The sequence below is a fragment of the Aethina tumida genome, chromosome 2 (genome assembly GCF_024364675.1).
Source record: "Aethina tumida isolate Nest 87 chromosome 2, icAetTumi1.1, whole genome shotgun sequence".
Taxonomy (NCBI): Eukaryota; Metazoa; Arthropoda; class Insecta; order Coleoptera; family Nitidulidae; genus Aethina; species Aethina tumida.
The window spans coordinates 33,803,380-33,826,952 of NC_065436.1; the positions used below are offsets into that span (position 1 = coordinate 33,803,380).

At 34.6% G+C, this 23,573-nt stretch overlaps 1 protein-coding gene across 1 annotated transcript in view; it reads right to left on the bottom strand.

Moving 5' to 3' along the window:
• LOC109598811 (discoidin domain-containing receptor tyrosine kinase B-like) overlaps nucleotides 1-23,573 on the bottom strand; it is a 198,896-nt gene that overhangs the window by 151,804 nt on the left and 23,519 nt on the right. The window contains exon 3 of the mRNA XM_049963791.1: nucleotides 14,313-14,421. Within this exon, the coding sequence (XP_049819748.1) occupies nucleotides 14,313-14,421 (109 nt within the window). The remainder of the gene's footprint in view (nucleotides 1-14,312; nucleotides 14,422-23,573) is intronic.

Below are 23,573 nucleotides of genomic sequence, written 5' to 3' on the forward strand. Positions count from 1 at the left end.
CACCTGCAATTCATCGCCAATTTCCACATAATAGTGGGGCCAATAGGCATTTTTCCATAACCTCGGTCTCAATGAACATGTACAATAAACAGGACGTCGAAATGAATGAGAAAACTTGTTTTGGTAATTTCGAGTGTGCAATCGTGTGTGCGTGCACGTTTATGGCCCTTTGGTCACTAATTTGTGTTTATGAAGGCACCCGTGGATGGTGGATAGTTCGAATGTAATTTTCATCGTAACCGAGAGCGAACATCGGATCAGTTGATTTATCGTAATCAATGAGGTAATTTCGCGTCCAATTAAAGTCGAATCCTTCATTACATCGCGTTCCGTCGTTCTTCGGTTTTGCGAATCAAATCGCTTGTTTAATATCGTGTATGAATCGGTACGTGGCATGAATGCATTTTGCGTTTTGATTACAGTCGGCATAACATCTTAATTAATTACACGTTATGTGCAATTTACTCGATTCATACGACCGAACATCGGATTATGTATTTCGAAGTTTAAAAACACAAATACATTCGAACTGCGGCGCAATTTCGGAATATATGTTAAGAGAATTTTTCGTCACATTTCCAGAAACCAGTAAATCGGAATTAGCGGCTGCGCCACTCGCGAGGAAAACAATAAAGCGACACATAAAGAGGCGCTTACGACATGTTATCAAAAGCTGCGCAGTTTTACTAGTTCCGGACCATCGTATCCATTAGCGTGAAGCTGTTCAAACCGAAATTGTAAAGTGACGTTAACGGTGTCGACAAGCATAAACGACAACCCGAAGACATTTTTGATAAACATTCCATTTTGATTGCACAAATGTATGTTGCGTACGAAATTACGTAAAACCACAAATGACATAGCTGTGTTTATTTGATGGCGGTGAAAAATCGTTGGCTCGCACAAAGGCCGTACAACGATTTCCCGATATTGAATGCCAATGTGCATTGCTCGATGATTATATTGCAACGTTGGCAACGCGGAATTCGCAGAGGTGCATTATTTCCAGCGGTTATGGATCAAAACATGCGTAATAATACCACTCGTTCTCCCAAAGAAATTCCTTATGCCGTCGACTTTATTACAGTATTTGCATACGGACATGTTTTATGGCCTTGTACTGCTGAAATACGTCTCGCTTTCGCATCCCCATGCCAGAAAATCTGACATAAAAATTCATTGAGGTCTTTCGTTCGCCTCGATGCCATCTGCGGATGTTTTTATTGACTGTATTGAAAAATGGCTCGCCCCAATGTAAACTATGTGGGGATTATGAAGCTGGTTTGAGATGAAATAACTATTGAAGACGCTAGCAAACATTATAGATTTTTTAAAATATTTTATAATATAACGTTGAAAAGTACATTTAAGCAGATATATACACAAAGGATATATAGAATTTTTCAAGGACTTAAATTATTGAATCTGAGCTGTTCAAAAGCATATTTTAGCAGATATATTCTTTTTCTTTTGTATATCTCTTTTAGTACTTAATTTATTTTATTTCTTAGAGTTTATAAATTTTATATTCTTTGATTTATGTTTGCTTCATCATTGAATTGTCATGAGTTGTTGCGAAATACCTATGTGGAGAGATTGAAGCTGATTTAAGATGAAATAACTATCAAAGATGTTAGATAGATACAACTTAAATTGTTTAAAGTAAAATGTTGAAAAAGCATATCTAAGCAGATATATTTTTCGTTCTTTGTATGTATGTTTAGTGCTTAATTTGTGTAATTTTTTAGACATTAATTCTTCTTTATCATGATTTGTTGTGAAGTGACCGTTTATCATCCTCATTTTCTTTTTAAGTTTCGCTAATTGTCAATATGCAATGGCAATATAAAAATTTAACTCACGGTGAGTTACCGCAGAATAGCCAAATGGCTTGCTTTACCCTATATACATCCATTTTCGTATGTTACAATGATATATTGAGACTGGTGACCACACTAACAGACCAGGTCAGTGCAGTAATTGTGCGACAACTCCTACTCAAGATCATTGTTTGAGACTTTTAACATTGAGGCAACGGTTTGTGACTGCAACAAGTTTACAGTCGCAGAAAACTATTCGAAAACGACTTTGAGAAGATAAATTGCAAACTCGTGTTCCTGCTCGAGACCTAACCTTAACCGTGGAACATCAAAGAGCCCGACTAACTTTTGCTAGAGAGCACATCAATTGGGCAGGTGCAGATTGGGATTGAGTTCTGTTTACAGATGATGAATCTAGATTTTACCTGAACAAATCCAATAGGCACGTTCGTGTGTTTCGACAGCCAAATGGAATATATGCTCAATGTTACTTCGTAAATATCACCTTATTTGGTGGAGGCCCAATAATGGTATGGAGAAGCATTTCTTTAACAGTACGTATCGACTTGATGGTGATAATAATAAGCGTTACGTTTTGGACATTCTAGAAGACCATGTCGCGCCATATGACTCTTTTCAAATGTTTTACTAATGCAGGATAATGCACAACCACATACAGCCCATGTTGACCAAAATTATCTTGCTGACATTGTAGTTAATGATATGGTCAGGGCAGCTCGCAGTCTAGACATTAACTCAATAAAATATATTTGGGACACTCTTGGGAAGCGTTTAAGGGACCATCCTAGCCATCCGAATAACTTAGAGGACGTGGAGAGTTTTCTACTCGAAATTTGGGAAAATTTGGACCAAAATGAAATTCGAACCCAGATTTGTGTATGGACAGAAGATGTGAGGCTGTCATTCCTAGTTGAGGTGGAAATGGAGTACTAAGTTCAAATTTTTATTTTTTATAAACATAAAATCTTGTTCATTTTTAATTTTTTAGAAAAACAATATTTTTAAAAATTTTTATAACAATTATAAATAAAAATATAAATATACAAAGATATACCTCTATTTTTCCCATTTTCAGATAATATTAATAATAATCAGAAGGTTCTGGGAAATATTAAAGCTGATTTAAAATGAAGAAGTTGGAAAGCACATTTGTCTTCCTTTGCCTTACTATTTAATTTGTGCAGTTTATTAGTCTTTTTCGCTACTTTTTTATGTTTGTTCTGTAATTGGATTAACATGATCTGTTGGGTAGTAAATCATTTTAAAAAAGTAATCATAACAAACAAACCAACATAATCCGTGTTGTGCGTCATTCCCGGTTTCAAAATAAATACTTTAGTATCTGTGCATCCAATTTATTAAAACTTTTTAATAATTTGTTCCGGCAACACACGCCTCGCAGTTCTTTCCACCTTTAATTAAAAGTTATAACTATCAAGGGAATGATTAAGTTCGGCTGCACTATTAATTTTTCCATATAAATTCAGCAATAAATATTATTTAAAAGTTACCAAGTTTAATGTCATAAAATGAAAGTTAATTTAACTTTAACTAGTTTAAAAGTATTTGCTGCAAACAAGTCGCGATCGCGCCTTTATCGCTTTTGCGCCAAATGTCCCATCATTTTTTTCCCAACTAGTTTTCGTGCAGCCCTTTGATTTCGTGCCGCGGATTATAACGACATACATCAAAATGACGCGAGCAAAGGACAAAAAAGATGACACTAATGGGCCTTCTTGCATCCATTCCAAAAGAATTCCCCTTCGAATTATTTGATCCTTTGTTCTTCGGATTTACAAGTTTCAATCCGATGTTATTCCCACCAGCCAATTTAAAGTTTAAATTTTGAACTAATTGGATTATGGCACAACTTTTTGAAATATCGCTTCATTAACCGGAATGAAACTGGAGGAGCAATCACGTGAATATTCATATGTGATATTTTTGTTCGAGCACTTCCCAGAATGACATCGTAATTCCGAGTTTGGAGTGGCGAGAAATGGAGCTTTGCAAATGAATTTCTAGAAGCCTCCGGTGAAAAATCGACAGTAATTAAAATGTTCGTTTTTACCGACATTGTCTGTTGGCAGAGCTGCGTTCACTCCGATGAGCTTTAGCTATTTCCGGTACCGGGGGCGCCGGCTAATCGATGATGTATGGAGATGCAAATCGCTACACACGGCACAAACTGACTTTATTACCGCCTCAGAAACTTGTTGACACTCAATTATTTGTTATCAAGCAATTTTGATAAACGTCCCAATAAATCTTTGGCGTTGCGCAACCCATTTTAATGAAGGACTTCGTCGGGTCGCCAGCCGTGAATACAAAATTAGGATCCGGATTAATAACACCTTCCGAATCAACAACTGTCTCAATTTTTTGATCGTATTGAAGACGATTTAAACTCGACGCCCAGTTGCGAATGCAAATCTCATTCGTAAAGTACCGATTCGAAGGGTCAGCAGATATTCCCGTCGAGGCGGCGGGTTCATCCGGGAAGATTATGGCCGCAATTTATCACAAGCGGGAATCCCGTGATCTGAGCTGCGTGTCCCCTGTCCAGTTAAAGAGGTGCTTGACGCCTTCATAAATGTTTCCCGGCTGCGACGACTCAAGTATAACGGCATTTCGGAAATTTATGGCCGTTTCAACGGTCCCGTTGATTGTTTCTCATGAATACGTATGTGTAAACAAATGTTTTGCGTTTCGGGGCAAATAATAATGCGAGGTTTGTTCTTGGAACGAGGCAAGTTGCAAATGGTAACGCAAACATCCGGGGCCTAATCTAAAACAAACGAAATCACAAACTTCTAATCCCCACGACCTAAAACCCGATAGGCAAACTTTCCGAATCATGTTTTATTAATATTTGTAGTTAAATTTTCCGCACAAATCCCATACGACCTCACGATAGATAATAATGATAATGGATCGTGAAACACGCCGCATTTCGTGTTTTCAGCTTCGTCCCTTTGACACTTCGCCACACCAAAGGGATCATTCCGGATTCGGACGCGAAATCTCTATTTTCAGTCCTTCAAGATGATTAATGGACGTTACCAAAACGCGATTTACAAAGGTTCAATTATTTAGTTCCCGTGACACAATTCCCTAGTATGAAGACATAACATTGTTGTTATATAATTTGTAAACGTTCACTTGTCATCATCATAAACAAATTTATGTAACTCTGACTTACTCAAATTAACTGTCAACATTATCCAAGACCAATTTCCTCAATTTTACCCCCACCATAAACGGGCGCCACTTTATGGTCCATTGTGAGCAAGCGTCCAACACTAAAACCGAAGCACTAAGCTTCAAATCGTACCTGTATAAGCCGCGCAGGATAAATTGATTTCCCGTTCAATGGAATAAGTAATAAACGGTTATAATTGCCAATTATCCATTTGATGGCGCCCGCCGTAAATCCGTTCCGGTTAAATCAGCCATGGTCGGGCCATCAAGTCGTAAGTGTGTGTTATTATGACTCGTATCGCGCCATTATAAGTGTTCTTTGTCGATTCGACGAGCTCCAGACGAGATTATTAATCGTGCATCAGTGAATCTAGATTTAGCGCCGATATGATTATAATGCGAATCTTATCAGTATCTACTGCTTCCTCCAATTCTTCGTTTACAAATAATATAGATTTTTCATAGCTTGTGTTTTCAAATACTCTACAACTAAGATGTACTTTAGTCCTTCAAATGTAAAAGAGAAATGATGATCAAAAACATTAATAATAATAATAATAAATAAAAAGAAAAAGTGACTTTTATGACTTTAAGACAAGAACAAATTTCGTCTTTCAAGTTCATTAAAAACAAAAGTGCAGTTCCTTCAAGAACAAGTGGTAAAATAGACTTTTATGTTGAAACCATTTAAAAACCTCTCAATAATTAAATGATTTAATCTATTTGACAAACAATAGTTCACACGTAGAGGAACAACTTTTTATTTCGAGCAGGGTTCCTAAGAAAAACAAACAAACCGTATATTCAACACAGTTGATTTTATAAGAGGAGTCCATTTATCGATACAAATTAAACAACAAATTCTAATGGGTGGTGAAAAGCAGAATAAAATTGGAGAAAAATGCTGAACTTTATGATAAACAATCATCAAAGAAGCCCTTCAATTCTGCAAAAAAATAGAACAGCGGCACTATTTTTTGCAAATTTTTTGTGAATTGGATAAATGTGCAATGGAAAACAATTTTGGTTTCCGATGAAAGTCGGTTCCCATTATTCAAATCTCATGACATTTCATGAGGGAGGAGACCAATTAATGAAAAGTATAATCCCAAATACACTAGACCTACTGAGGGGGATGGTGGAGGAGGCGTTATGGTTTAGGGATGTTTTTCTGGATTTGGCAGGGACACGCTGGTTTCGTTTATTGTGGCATTCTAGAGAATTATATGCTTCAATTTACAAAAGATAACATGAGTTGAAGGTGGATCAGGATGATAACGATCCGAAACAAACGTCTAAGTTACTTAAAGAATGGTTCGCTTCTCAAGGAGTAAATGTAATGTCCTGGCCGGCACAAAACCCACTCCTAGGTCCAATTCAAAACTTTTGGGATGAAATTGATAGGAAAATCCATGCAAAAAGACTGTCAAATGTGAACTTTGATCTCGAAATCAGTAGAAATAAATATCGAACGGTTATATTAAGACTACTGCAATCAATGAGAAAAAGATGTTTTGAAGTTATTAGAAATAATGGATATGATACTAGATACTAAAAAAATGGAAGGCTAAATGTATTTAAAGTTGTTTTATTTTATATTGTAGTTACTTCACTTTTGACTCTTGAATTTATTTCAAATAAATACGTAACTAAATCCTATAATAAACAATTATATTGCCATATTGTTGTTATCAAACATTCTGCATAACTGACAATAATATGGAACTAAGCCCACTAATAAACAATTATATTGCCGTATTGTTGTTATCAAACATACTGCATTACTAACAATAATATGGATATTTAAACGTACACTTTTATAAAGACTAATGAAAATTTGCTCTATATATGAAAGAGTTATTTATTGTGTCTTTTCTGTATCTCTTAGTTCTGCTAATTCATCTCCCATAGACAATTAAGATGTTGTTTGATGGTCCAGGTGTAATATAAATAAAGAAATTTAGTTAAAAGTGCTTTCAACTCAAGAACAGGAGTGAAGTAGACTTGACATGAAACCAACAATTCTCGTCTTTACATCTCAGTAGTTAAATCATTTGATTCACTCGTCATAACTGAAGTTATTTATTGTCTTTTCATTTCTTTTACTTTTTCCAAATCGTCACACATAGACAATTAACATGTAATTTGATAATTCATATATACCATACCTAAATGAAAATGTGTGAGTAAAGATGCTTTCAGCTCAAGATGAGGGAAAACAGACTCTTATAATAGTATCACATAAATACCTCTTGTCTTTAAATCTCGATTATTAAATCATTTGGTCCATTCGACCTAACTTAAGTTCTTTATTGTGACACTTATATTGTTTTTTCTAAGCCTCTTACTTTCTCCAATTCGTATCCCATAAGTAATTAAGATGCAGTTTAAAAGTTAAAATGTAGTATTAATAAAAGTTTGTGGTCTCAGGTGCTTTTAACTCAAGAACAAGTGGAAAAATAGACTTTATTATGACATGACATGAATAATTCTTGTCTTTAAATCTCAATAACTAAATCATTTGTTTCATTTAACATAACTTGTTGTGTGTTGTCACTCCAATATTGTCTTTTCTGCGTCTTTTACTTCGCCCAATTCATATCCCATAGCAATTAAAATATAGTTTGTTGGTTCAAAAGTAAAATAAAATAAAATTGTGGTCGAAAGTGCTCCAAACTCTGGGACAAAAAGAAAAAACAGACATTTGTGACGGCGCTGTATGAAAATTCCTCGTCCATAAATCGCGGTAATCAAACCGTTTGGTCCACTCGACATATCTGAAGTACAGAATCCGCAATTTATGGTCGCAACGTTCCGAATTCACCGGTGTGACATCACCAGGTGAACGAGATAACTCCGACGAAGCGTCGGTATAAAAAGGTCTGGTGCACCGCCATCCGACCGGGTTTCGGCCTGATATTCGTGTCAAACGGGGTCGATGTGACTTATTATCATACCGGGTTCGCTCATCTGCGTCCAACAAAGTGGAAACATCCAACCCCAAAACGTATAATGCATAACTCTGGAAAAGAAGTTACTTTATGTATCCTTTCAAGCCTGCCCCCATTCCTCTGCGGTAAACTAAGAAGGCGGACAAAAATGAACGGCTTATTCGACTTCGTGCTTTTATCATTCCATGTTAAAAATTCAGTTCCTGTTTGTTCCTGTAGAAATGCTGGATGTAAATGCAACGATTCGTTTTTGTTTTTTTTTCGTTTAAATAATTTAAAAAGGGTCGTGTCAGTTGCATTGGGGCGGATTTTCAAATTCTTTTAATGTCTGATATTAATTTTTAAAATGTGCAGGCAGCGCTTTTTTTTTAATACGTCCGTTTAAATACATATTCAATTAAACAAAAACAATCGCCCCGGGACTGAACAGGTTTTGAAAGCTCTATTTAAATATTCATCGAGTTTTTATATACATGTTCAATTTACCCGTAATGAATATTTTATTGACAAAATTGATTGGATAAAAAATTAAAATGTCGCTTTTTTAACATCACTTTATTCGAAGCTGAACGATGAAAATTTGCTGGGAAACGGTTAATTTAAACAACAAAAAATATCATATCAAAAAATAATAATGAGCTTGACCCTTTTTAGGTTCTCCATTATCGAATGTTGACACGTGTCAAAAAGCCTAAATATAATAAACTCATCGTTTTATTATTTACAGTTTTGCAATTTGATTTCGGCGGTAACCTTTTCGTCCGCCTTAGAATTTCGTTTACCGACCCGACGACGTCGGTCCCGTATCACTTTAACGCGAGATTTGCCGTTGACCCTTGGCTCTTAGACGCTGACGGGCCTGAATATTTTACATATTATCCCATTAACTCTTCCACAAGGACGATAATAATATTCATGTATGCGGAAAGGGAGCAGTAATATAGTCCCACCATCGGTATCACCGACATCCCTTCAGGCACGGTTTTGGACATCATTTTCATGTCTTTTGTAGCACAAGATGTTTTCCTGTGTATATAATTGTGTTTTTATGTTGGAAGAGGTTGTTTGTCCAAGGGATTCAAGGTAAAAACATTATTTAACTGTTTATGACGTAAATGTAATAATTCTTTATCGAAACATTTTTCAAGGTTTAGTATAAAAATGCAGACACATTTAATAGCATTGTGTGTTCAAAAATTAACAAAACAGATTATTATTTTCCATTTAACGTAATTAAACAGGAAATTCCCAAATTCGCAGACTAATCAAATATCAAAAGGAGAATTCAAAAACCATTTATGAAGCTTTATTATAAATATAGTATTTACATCAAAGAGAATTGTAAATAAAAAGTAAAACAATTTATTTATTACAATTTGTAATTTACAAGTAGGCTTTATTCGGAATTAAAATCCCGGAAAATCCAATTTATTTCAGCAAAATTAGACCAACAAATGCAATTAAATAAAAACCACAGTATATTTCGTTTAATGGGTATTTTCAGAAAGTAATGAATTTAAAATCAATTTATTTCATAATGTATAATTCTATAAATGTTAATTCATATAAATAAAATAATGTTGAACGTCTGTTAAAAAATGTAAAATACCACATTTTATTCAATATTAATATTAATTTATTGTTTCAGTAAAAATCTGCTACAATATATGTAAATATCAAATTAAATAATTTATGTAAAATAATATAAATTGCTGTTTAAAAAAAATTTTATATTAAAATTAAATTAATAAAATATTTAAGCTTTAATAATTAAAACTAAATTGATCAAAGCAAATTTTATAAATGTCAATTAATTAATCGAAATAATGAACATTTTCTAAAAATGTAAACAATAAATATAATTGATTCTAAATATTTATAAATGTTAATAACAGTTTTTCTCAAATGAAATAAAACTTTTGAATATCTGTTAAATTAAATAAAATATCACATTTTATTTAGGTTTAATGTTAATTTATTGGTTCAGCAAAAACCTGCTACAACATGTAAATAATAAATAAATAAATAATTTTATATTAATATTTAATTAATAAAATACTTAATTAATTAATCAAGACAAATTTTACAAAATATAATTATCAATGAATTAATCTGAACAATAAATTTAATTGTTTTCTAAAAATTTCCTAAATATTTAGAACGGTAAATAAAACAGTTTTTCACAACTGGAATAAAATTAAATAAAATTTAATTTAATATTAATATTAATTTATACGTTCAGAAAAATAAATAATAAATTAGATAATTTATAGAAAATGAAAATCCCCAACAAATAATTTTATATTAATATAAAATTAGCAAAAGATTTATATTCTAATAATTTGTGAGTCACACATTAAACATTATTTCCGAAACAATTGACCCTTAAAGAAAACGGTTCCGCCCAGACGATACTGCTGGAAAATGCGCAGCAAGAAGTGAACGGCGCCTAATTAATTTAGTCCCCGAAATGCACTTACATTTCGATTAACCCAAACAATAATAGACTAACCCGATTCCGGCGTAGTAATGTCGAAGTAAATCTGGCGGTTTTCCTACCGATACCGCCCGCCGCAAAACTGCCGCGTTTCCACCCCCGTTTTCGCACACGCCGCCTACGACCGGATTCAACAGGAAACTGCGGGAGACTGGTAGCTCGGGGCCGTGTCCTCGGGGAGGGAGAAAAATCGAACAATACATCCGGACTAAACATTGTTACATTTTACATTTGTTTATAAAATTTACATAGGTGTGTCGGAGATATGAATAATTAAAACCACTCCGCTGCGGCACAGGCAAATTCGGCAAGTTGTCGCCGAGATGTAAGACATGCAGTATTCATTAACCCCATCATCCCCGTGCGCCACAGGTCGGGCGGACATCCGCAGACGATGAATAAACATGTGCGGCGGTTCGGAGCCCGATGGGCCGCGGCCCGCGACCAGATAGCCGTCGGCGTTTAATATTTATAACGCAAATAAATCATATCGGGTATTTATTTTTGCGGCGGTCTTCGCTGCGCATTCCATTTCGCCCCGTATTATCGAGCGACGCGGCGCCCGCCAGAAATTATGCCCTTACGTGAGGTACGGGGAACGAGCGACTCATATATTATTCCGCCGGCGGCCCACGTACTTTGCGGATCTTATTTCCGAGCCGCACACACACACACAGATACTTCTGTTATGCATAGAGGGAGTCTCGCGCGATTTAACCGTATTAATTCTATCTGTGAATCCCCGGTGTTTAATCGAATTCGCACTTGCTAACGCGACTACATTGCTAATTTGCTTATGCCCTGTGTGCTCTTTCAGTTTGTCACAAAGCACAAAATATTAATCCTAATTAGGGTAGGTTTCAGAAAAAATTAACTTTAAAATGTCTGTTGACATGCCTTGATAACCACCATTTGTCACAAAGTAGAAAATATAACTCTTAGTTAGAGGTAGATGTAGTAGAATTCAGAAAAAGATGAACTTCAAAATGTTACATTATTGATTGACAGTTCTGAAGAAAAATTTCAACAAGCCTAAAATATCTCTAAATCTAACACTTGTCACAAAATAGAAAATATTACTTGTGGTTAGACTTGATAGATATAGTAGAATTCAGAAAAGGTGTCCTTTAAAATGTTAAATTATTGATCAATAAGTATGAATATGAAAAAGTTCAACAAGACCAAAATATCTCTATATCTAACACTTGTCACAAAGTTGAAAATATTTTTTGTAGTAAGATTTGGTAGATATAGTAGAATTCGAAAAAAGATAAACTTATAAATGTTAAATCATTAATTGGCAAATATGAAAAAGAAAAGTCTAAAAAAACATATATATTTGACACTTGTCACAAAGTACAAAATATTACTTGTTGTTAGATTTGGAAGATATAGTAAAATTCAGAAAAAGATGAACTTCGAAATGTTACATTATTGATTGACAGTTCTGAAGACAAATTTCAACAAGTCTAAAATATCTCTAAATCTAACACTTGTCACAAAATAGAAAATATTACTTGTGGTTAGATTTGATAGATATATGTAGAATTCAAAAAAGGTGTCCTATAAAATGTTAAATTATTGATTAACAAGTATGAAGATGAAAAAATTCAACAAGCCCAAAATATCTCTATATGTAACACTTGTCACAAAGTAGAAAATATTTTTTGTAGTAAGATTTGGTAGATATAGTAAAATTCAGAAAAAGATGAACTTCAAAATGTTACGTTATTGATTGACAATTGTGAAGACAAATTTAAACAAGCCTAAAATATCTCCAAATCAAACACTTGTCACAAAATAGAAAATATTACTTGTGGTTAGATTTGATAGATATATGTAGAATTCAAAAAAGGTGTCCTATAAAATGTTAAATTATTGATTAACAAGTATGAAGATGAAAAAGTTCAACAAGCCCAAAATATCTCTATATCTAACATTTGTCACAAAGTATAAAATATTTTTAATAGTTATATTTGATAGATATAGAAGAATTTGCAAAAAAATTAACTTATAAATGTTAAATCATTGATTGGCAAATATGAAGAAGGAAAATCTAAAAAATATCTATATCTAACACTTGTCACAAAGTAGAAAATATTACTTGTTATTAGATTTGGTAGATATAGTAAAATTCAGAAAAAGATGAACTTCAAAATGTTACGTTATTGAATGACAGTTCTGAAGACAAATTTAAACAAGCCTAAAATGTCTCCAAATCAAACACTTGTCACAAAATAGAAAATATTACTTGTGGTTAGATTTGATAGTTATAGTAGAATTCAAAAAAGGGTGTCCTTTAAAATGTTAAATTATTGATTAACAAGTATGAAGATGAAAAAATTCAACAAGCCCAAAATATCTCTATATCTAACACTTGTCACAAAGTAGAAAATATTTTTTGTAGTGAGATTTGGTAGATATAGTAAAATTCAGAAAAAGATGAATTTCAAAATGTTACGTTATTGATTGACAGTTCTGAAGACAAATTTAAACAAGCCTAAAATATTTCCAAATCAAACACATGTCCCAAAATGGAAAATATTACTTGTGGTTAGGTTTGATAAATATAGCAGAATTCAAAAAAAAGATGTCCTTCAAAATTTTAAATTATTGATTAACAAGTATGAAGAAGAAAAAGTTCAACAAGCCCAAAATATATTTATCTCTAACACTTGTCACAAAGTAGAAAATATTTGTTTGTAGTTAGATTTGATAGATATAGTAGAATTCGAAAAAAGACTAACTTATAAATGTTTAATCATTGATTGACAAATATGAAGAAGAAATGTCTAAAAAAGTATCTATATCTAACACTTATCACAAAGTAGAAAATATTACTTGTTATTAGATTTGGTAGATATAGTAGAATTTATTAGAATAGAAAATATTATTATATATATTTTACAATTTTGTTACACCACTTAATAGATATACATTAAAAAAATGGAACAAATTCAACAAGTGTAAAAAATCTCTATAATACTTAAAGATATATCAAAGACACCACTATTAGTATAACCAAAGAATCAATTTAGTTCAATAACAACCGTTTCCCCAACACAATAAATCGTCCCCCATACCACCTTAAGAAGCTTTTCCAAGAGGGTAAACAGTGAAAACCGCCCGGTCACGTGCCCGAAAAGCGATAGTTAACCGAAAAGACAACTACATGTTTACGTTGTTCGTGGGGATTAGAATACCGTAACGGTGCACCCCGGAATCTTTATTAAATAAAAGGGGCACGTATGAAGTTAAGCGGCCCTATAATGGGGTTTTATATTGGGCCCGCTGTAAAAACAGCCGCGTCACTCCCGGCAAAAAGTTTCCTCTGCATCGCCGCAGGGGGAGAGAGAAGTGCAGGTGCCGTCTCCTAACTTTTCCTCCCCGATCGGTTTATGGGACTTTTTTTTTCATTTAATCCGAACGAACTCGTTTGATTGCTTTTGATGTGCGTGCGGGCATGAAACTGCAACGAACTTTCGTTGGGGTTGCTTTACACTTTCCCGGCTAGTTACTTTTAAATGAAAGTATGAGTGTATTTTGGGAAAAATGCATTAATGGTATTAACGAGGGAAACTTACTTTGGAAACTTGGTATTAATACTTTGAATCGAACTGTAATATTTAGTTACACGTAATGTGTGGCTTTTAATAATTTGGAAGCTAAATGAAAAAGTTAATTTAATTTTCAGACAATTTTATCAGTGTAAGGTATTCCAGGAATCCCGGGAGTTCTCGACGCTGAAGTGCAATATCAAATGACTGGAACAGACAGGAAAAACGAAAAAAAAAAACAAGAAAAAAAAACGTGTTTGTTTACCTTGCGTTCTGCGGTCCGACGGATTTTGCCTCGTAAGAGGAGCTCGCCGAGATAGCGTGGTCCGGAATGCGTCCCTCCTCCATCCCTAGGGCGGCGCGACATTCTCCTCCTGGAACACAAAACGAAACGCTATCACTTTACATATCGATTCCCTTCCTTATCGCCATTCGTTTTTCTTGAACAGTGAATATGAGGATCAAAAATTCACAAACTAAATATTGATTTCTCTATTTAGTCTTCGGACGTGCCGAATGCGGATCATAATCGCCTTTATTTAATTGACGGAATCGAAGAAAGTGAGTTGAATTGGCAAGCGGGCGAGAGACTGGGAGATTGCCGCCGCCGTCGCACGGAACAAAACACGATATCCGTAATTCTGTTTGCCGCCGTCGGTGTACAGGACCCTAATTAATTTATTGCGTTTCATTTTACTCGGCAAGGACGCTTTAGTTCCGGCTCCACGGGCGCGAATCGTCCCCAAATCCCGACGACGCACCGTGAAACAACCCTTCGACAATCGATCTCTTTGAATATTTCAGGATTCACTCTTTCCTTTTACTCCTAACTTCGTCCCACTGTTAAAATTAGCATTTTATCTGTTTGACCTTCAGTGTTCAATCTCAGATCTACCAGCGCACAAAAATTGTTACACTGTGAACAGTTAATAAAACTGCATGAGCAAAGAAAAAATTTGATATTGAAACTCACTGAAATTCAACATACTGCGTATTTTCTCGATTCTTAAAAAAAAGAGGCACTAAATACTGAATTATAATACAATTTGAGGAAATCCTTCAATTCTTCAGAATATTATACATCAGTTATTATACCTTTTCTTTCAATACATGAGCCCTTTTCTTAAAAAAGTTCAAATGTTGTAGAAGAAAAATAAAGTGATTTCTAGTTTAGTCAATCGTTTTGAAAATATATTTTATAATTTCTTTATACTCTCCGATGAACAAAATATATTTGATGACATCTTTAAATATCTAGTGCTAATAAGTATATCTCTTATGACCAAACTAAAATCAAAATGCCGGAATTATAGTTTAACAGTAAAAAACCTCAGAGCAGAATATGCTAGTACTCCTGGGAACTCAAAATACCCTAAGTCTACAGCCTAAGAACTCTTTTTGAAAAACTCTCAAGATTTTGATGAAGTCAGACCTAGATATTCAAAAGTTTTTTCATTTAAAATCAGTTTATGAACTATTCATGATAAAAGATTTACCAATTACCTTAGATATCATAAGACATATCATTTTATGATGGGAAGAGAAAGACAGGGAATTATTTATATTAGATAATTTCAATAATATGAACCAAAATGATCAGAAAAGTTTTAGCCAAATTGTTTCTAATACCCCCATAATAGCTGCTGCTCCTCGAAGCTATTTACGAAAGTACCATATACTAGTGTTCTTTAATTATCCAAAAACAAGATCTAAAGGGTTTGCTTTAAATGATATTGCATTTCATAATACAGATTTGCCCCTTTCCCTTCAACAAGGTGGAAATGCTTTTTCTATTGCTCTATAATGGCAATAAACGGTGAGCATCCTGCAGACACATTTGTTACCTTTTGTCCAAAGGAATATCGTCCAAAAGATCATCCATTCCGTTCGGCAGCACTTATCAATCGGTTTGGTAACATCATAAGACCTAGACACCTGACGCCTACAATACCTATCCAAATGTTTACTGTACCATTACATCATAAGACTCAAACATATGCATTATCAAAATTAATAATTTCATTTCAGATGAACCCAGTTTAACCCACAAAAAGTATTTTGAAACGACAACAAGGATCTTCAACGGATAAAGGAAGATTTTCTAAATAAGAGGAGCACTAATTCCTACCTCGACTGTCAGTGTCAGAATTTCTTCTTATATCTTAGGAGTAGGTACATCCATTGGTCTTTCGTATAAATAGCATTATTTGCTCAGAGAATCGGTATCATGCGATTTTTGGCCAATATTTCCAGAAATGCAGTGCGAAGGAAGCTGGATATGGATAAGTTTAAAGTTGCTCACATTTAACCTATATTACCTGACAGACAAATACTTAATGTTTAATTCACAAACCATCAGCCAACTATGACAAAAAAATGCAAATTAAAAAAGGTACTGAGAAGCCTGTTAAAAGTTGTTCCATTGTGCGAGTTGTTGTGAACGCGTGTTGCCCGGATTTTGGAGCTCCGGATTACGCACTTTCGTATTTATCTTCACTGAATGTAGACAGCTCATGTGTTATGTTTCTGCGTTTGAGTGAATTGGACCGTTCGCACGAGAGGGCCGACGTTCAAATGGAAACAATAGGATTGGGCGAATGTATCGGACACACGCAATAAAAAACATTAATAAATTATCGGAAAATGAGGTCGCAGCAGCCGTTACGTGATCTCATTGTTTATGGTGATCGTTATTTATGTCCGGGTTTGATTGAATCTTGCAGTTTTCCGTGGATATTCCACCGCCGTTATTTATGCGGCGGAACGTCAATTTTTGCAACGTTTCGCAATTATTTTCGGCAACGTGATGGATAATATTTCCGATGGAAATTTCACGAACACACTGGCTGGCACAAACAGCTTCGAAACTGAACAACGTCGAGGCCTCTCGGGACGCGCCGTTCATTGTTTGGAGATTGTTATTAAACAGATCGGGCTGCGCCGTCCCGTTTGACATGTGACGGGACGTCAAAGCCGGAAATTCCCCCGGGTTCGAACTATGTCAGGAGTATCGTCGAAACGCGACGCACGCTGATGTAAATTTCGCAAGGAAACGGCGGACGTATTTATGTTTTATTAACTTTTAAAACAACATGCCGCATTTCCCACACGCTAATCTTGATAAATTGAAACGAATACATTTCCCCCCGGTTCGGTAATGAGTGTCTCTTCTTCAAAGAGATGATTGATTCGGGACGCGGTCCTAATAAAACAAACGTAATCCGCACGCGCCATTTATCTAATTCGTCACAATTAAAAATAGTTCCCGATACAAAACCCAAACAGTGTTTACCCTCGATTAGTGTTATAAGTCCTTGCGTACACGCAACGCGGGGACGCTTTCATTAAAAAAGATTGGCATCATTACTTACCGAATCTGACGTGGAGACCGGGGGTAAATTCAATGGGCCTCCGCTTGTAATCCGGATGCACGGGTATTAAATAACCGATTTCGCTAATTCCCGGTAAAAACTCCGGCGAAATAATCCGCTAATAGTCGTATAATAGGGTCTTTTTGGATTGGCACTCTTGTTTGCCGTTTTGTTAAGCCTCTGTTCGTCTATTGATATATATTCGGAGTTTTCTTTTGCTGCACGCCCGGCGCATTTGCATTCAGGATAAAAGCTTTCAGATTTGCGATGGAAAAGAGTATAAGTTTTGTTAACGTAACTTTTTTATAGCTGACCTAGGTATTCTATTCCAAATGGGCCGGACAATTTAGATTATTATGTCACATTTTCATGACACTGAAATTCATTATTCCATGAACAATTTCATTAGACAAATATTTATTATTATAATTTTTTACATGAACAAATTTACAAATTTGTAAATATTTTTACTTATTAGGAGTTTATTTTCTTTTATTTTTAGAGCAATTGGTTGAATAAAATTTATATTTTTTTATCTAAAATATATAAAAAGTTTTCAAAATTAAATATTTCTAATTATATGAAAAATTCTGAGTAAAATCATATATTTTGACAACTTAATATGCATAAATTATAATAAAAAATAACATATTTTATGGTAATATTAGTCATTTTTATTAGGTTTGCATTTGAAATTCTTGGAATAATGAAACCTTGTTTAAAATATTCCATGTGTTATTTAAATGTTTCCTCAAAATACTTAAACAAAACAAGGACAAATATTAGACGAACCTAATGTAACGCCTTGTATATATAATCCTCTGAGAAATTAAAAACCTTTCGATTAGTGTAGTGTGAGCCTTTTCTATATCAAATTTTATAACTTCAAACACACTGGATTTCTATGAACTATGTCTATCTAACCCTATACAGACTGATCCACTTAACTAATTCATCAGAAATTTATAACTTGACTTGAACTATTTTTCTAATTTATTACGAACAAACATTTTTTCAGGAAGTGACATCAACTTTGTTATTTTCACCTGGAACACACTGTATATTTTTGGATTTTTAAATTCTACATATAATTGAAAATTTTGAAGGTCTAACTAAAATGTCTGTAAATCCCTCAATTTTGACCCTGGAAGGTTCATTTTAAAAATTATTGAGTTTAGAGACAAGACATAATATAATCATTTTATTGTTGATTACATATAGAATTTATACACAGTGTACTTTGAACAAAACAAAGTTGAAATCAAATTTTGTTCAAAATAAATTAGAAAAGTAATTATGATTGATATACTTTTTTTTCATTTTCCATAAATTTTTAATGAATAAGTTGAAGGTGAATCATTCTGTATATTGAAGTTTACATGAGGGACAGTTGCTATAAACTTCTTTTTGCAAATTTGTGTCAATTATAGAACTTAAATGCACAATGCTTAAACCAAAAATAAATGGCATAGTTAGAAAAAGATTATAAAAAGGCAAAAAAGGAACCTCTTTGAAAAAATCCATGAAATTTGATATAATTTAATTAGCTTATAATGAAACAAATTTAAAATCCTTATCAGAATGGAACAGTAGGTTAAAAAAGAATAGACCACCCACATAATGGTTGCACCGTCTGAACAAGCCCTGAAAGCATCCACCTAGTCTAATTATTTCATTACTGCACAAAACACGAAAGAAAGCCGTGCATTAAAGACCCATGCACCGTTTGAACAAAAGCACGCGATTCATCAAAAACTTTTCTGCAGTGCCTCCCAAACTAAAACGTGAAAAACAAAATGGCCGGGAATAATACCAATTAGAACGTTGTTTAACAAGACGCGCCAAATCCTTTACAATCCCATTTTCGAAAGTACATTTCGCACCTCGAAACATAATTAACCGGAGCAAAGCCTAACGCGGTACCTTTACGGTCGCCAATATCATTAAAACTGGAACAGGTGTTGCGGCGTATTTTCACATGGCGAAATGCCATTTGGGATTTGGGCCCAGGTAGGAGGCAATTCGGCCGCTGAATGTTGATTGTTTACTGAATTTTTAACGTTAAGCGCCCAATTTTCCAGTTTATTAACAATTCCGGGGTTTTATTAACTCCGGCGGTCCGCATCGTAAAACCCGAATGCATATGTCCGATTCGGGTTCGGGTTGGCGGAGAAGCGATTTCGGTTAGTCACTTGTGAATTTTGCATTTTATTTATTCCGGGGATTCACCTACATTTTTTAACGAAATTTGTTTTTCTTTACGTCCAGGGATTCAACTATATTTTTTAAAGAATGTTCTTTTTTGTAGGAGACCTATGTATATTTATAAAATTAATGTCATATTTGCCTGGTGGAAATATTCATAAGACATTTGTCTTCAGTAACATTATTTCATATTTGTCAATTGGAAATTTTGATATCATAATAAATGTGATATAGTTCTATTTTTGTCACAAATCTGTTTTTGGTAGAGGTCTAACACTTATCTGTTAATGATGATGGTAACATTATTAATATCATATTTGTCTGATGGAAATGTTAATATCATTATAATATATTTTTCTTCATAATGAAGTCACTAACATTATTTTATATTTGTCAACTGGAAATTTTGATATTATCATAACAAATTTGACAGATTTGTCTGTTTTTTTTTCACAAATCTGTTTTTGGTAGAGGTCCAACAGTATTTTTTATAGAAGTCTAATACTAACTCTCACTGTTGATAGTAATATTATTATCAAAATTGTCTGATGGAAATATTAATATCATCATAAGATATCTGTCTTCATGATGGAGTCACATTATTTCATATTTGTTAACTGGAAATTTTGATATTATCAAAAAAAAAAATTGATAGATTTGTCTATTTTTTCACAAATATGTTTTTGAAGAAGAAGTCTAACACTAACTGACAATGTTTATAATAACATTATTAATATAGATTTATAATATTAATTCATATTTGTCTGTTGGAAATATTGAAATTATCATAAGGATGGAATCACTAACATTATTCCATATTTGTCAATTGGATATTTTGATATTATCGTAACAAAATTGTTAGATTTGTCTATTTTTAGACAAACCTATTTTTGGCAGAGGTCTAACACTAATTGACAATGTTGAAGGTAACATTATTAATATAAATATTTTTCTATATTTTTCAACGAATTCTTCTTTTGGAGAAGACCTACACTAAATGGCAATGGTGATGGTAACATTATTAATACAATATTTGCCTGATGGAAATATTGATATTATAACAATATGTTTGCCTCCAAGATGGAGTTGAAACATCCAGTTGCAATATCCATGCAGTATCGCATTTCATGTGCTTGTTACGACACAAAGCCGTCTTGATGTGACGGCATTAAATGGGACGGAGCTTTGTTTATGTTTAGTATACATGTGGGACAATAATATCTGAATATTGTTGATCCAAATATTACATGGTAAACGATCTGTCATTTCCCTCGTACAATGCCGAAGATAATACGTCTAATAATTGAAAATTGATTGTGACGCACAATGGCGAAACTGTACCTATCTATTTGTGGAATTCCGAAATTTGACGATAATGTGAAGAATGTACACAAAGGGGGCGTTTCACTTGTGACCATATCGGTTTCGGGACACGTGTCCACTTAACATAATGAATATTATACGGAAGTCACCCTCCCTAACGGACCACAACATCGATACCTATTGAATCAATAGGCTTTCCCGTCCCTTCTTTTACCACTGTTGAGATTCGCATTTCGCCTTACGCCACCGTCATCAATGTCACTCACTTTTCTATTAGATCGGCAGTAAATCATAGGAAAAATCTTATTAAACGTTTCATTAAAATCGAAAGGGATCCAAAACCATTGTTCAGCCGCGACAATTTGATAAGCGTCGCCGTAATTAATGGAAAAGACGACGTGTGGTCGCTAAGCAGGGGCCAATGATATTAATCAAATTATATTAGATTTTCCAGTCATCAAATTTCATTTGCATTGTTCAACGAAACCGCGAATCAGTAGGGGTGTTTTATTATGAAAAGTTATGGGCCAGACTTTATGGCATCAAGAGATCTGGTGGATAAAAGTATTCTTTAAAAGACTTAGGTATGTTTAAAAATTTGCAACGATAAAAGCTGGGTTGGATGAATAAAATGTAGTAGGATAAAAAATTTATCAGGGCGATATAAAAAAGTGCATGGAAAATCTGATTATGGAATTACTCATTTTATTTGATCATCCCCCTGGTTTCTGTGTCAGCGATTGTCTGTGAAATTGTAATTCGCACCCCAGGCTGCATTACCACTTGGAGTGCTCTCATAGTAGACAGGGGTGTATTTCAACAACGGCGGAGTGGCCCGTACATATGGCTAATGTGGTCAATTGCCCGTGAATTTATTAGATCGCATAATTAAATTAGCACACCGCGTGATTTCGATAAAATATTGTGACACCGGCAGCTGCAACGGCCAAAAAGGAGGTGAAATAATCACTTTGACGAGCAACCAAAATGAAAAAGGGAAACCCATCATGCAAAATCAAACTAGCAACAAACAGATCTGTAATTCAGATTGGTTGAACTCCCGGAGATAACGGCGAGTCTATTCCGTAATAAAACGACGAAACAATGGACCAGTTTTTTTCACCGTTTACCTCGTGTGGCGTAATGATCCCAGTTTGGAAACAAAAAGTCGGCGCTCGTTCTCGTCCGCCGGGCTCGCGGTCCCGTTTCCATCGTTTCCATCATCCCGGACCCGGAACAAAAACGAAATAACAATTACTCTCGGAGTGAAGAGCAATTATTGCGGCCGAACTCTATTCATGAGGTCCTATCATAGGAACCTGCAGGTCCTTAACTCGCAACGATTTAACGTAACGACCCGATTCTAATTGAGGGGCATGGGCATTCATTAGTTGTAACTACCAGAAGGTTTGTCAGTTTTTGCATTTTAATATTTATCCTCTCGTCCTCGTCTTCAGGATCATCGATGAGCCGTGGAAATTGCCGATACGAGGAGGAAGTTTATTGGAAATTAATTTAACAACATGGCACGGGGGCTTTGAGGCGACATTGCGTGCCGACATCGGCAGTATCGAGTGACTGACACAAAGCGGCGAAATGCTGGGAAGAGGCGAACAACGGATCAGCAAGTCCCCGAGTGCCATTGTCGCGCTGATGTCACCCGATCCTCCGGAATAAATCTATAGCGTGCGGTTCGGGAATTGACCGAGCTGAAGGGGATCCGGGGCCAAAGTCCCCGGCTTTGCACGTCGCATCGCGAAACGTAATCACCATATTGTCGGTGGTTGGAGACGCGAAATCCCTTAAAGCTGGCTTCTCGCGGTCCCCGAGCCTACGGTGACGGAGACGGCTACGACTTTCCGAACACTTGGACTAATGCCATTGTGTAAACGGCATTGTTTGTTGTCTGCGCCTTTCCATTGTCGATGTACCCCTAATCCTTCTGTGCGTGGTGCGTCTCTTTCATTCACACAATCTGCTCAAGGCGCCGGCTCCAAATCTTAGTCCCAGTTCCATTGTAGCCAGACTTAAACCCTTACAATACCATTAAACATCTGATGTGATGGAAATGGAAATCCGTCAAATTCGCCTTATAAATCCTTCTTCATCACTTTACCTCTTTATTAGCCTCCAGATTGTTTTGTAACACAATTAAATGTTCCCAAAACTAACGCAACCAAATCCGTCCAAAACTGTAACATAATAATTACATTGGTTCTAACCAACGAATCTTAATGATAGTACTAGTTTAAATGGCTGCAACCAATATATTTTGGTAGAGATCTAACAATAAATAGCAATGTTGATTGTGACATTAGTATCATACTTTACTGATGTAAATATTGGTATTATCATAACAAAGAAGCCTTCAAGAAGTAGTAACTTGTGAATTTTCCAGTCATCCAGGAATTCATCTTTTTTGGTAGTGGTTAAAATTAGATAGCATGATAACATTTATAATATCAGATTTGATTAATATTATCATAACATGTTGACCTTCACAATGGAATCAATTTTCCATTTTATTTGGTCCAGAGACTCAGCAACATTTTTTAACGAATCCATCCAAAATTGGAACATAATAATTAAACAGATTCTAACCAACCAATCCTGATGATCGGATCGGT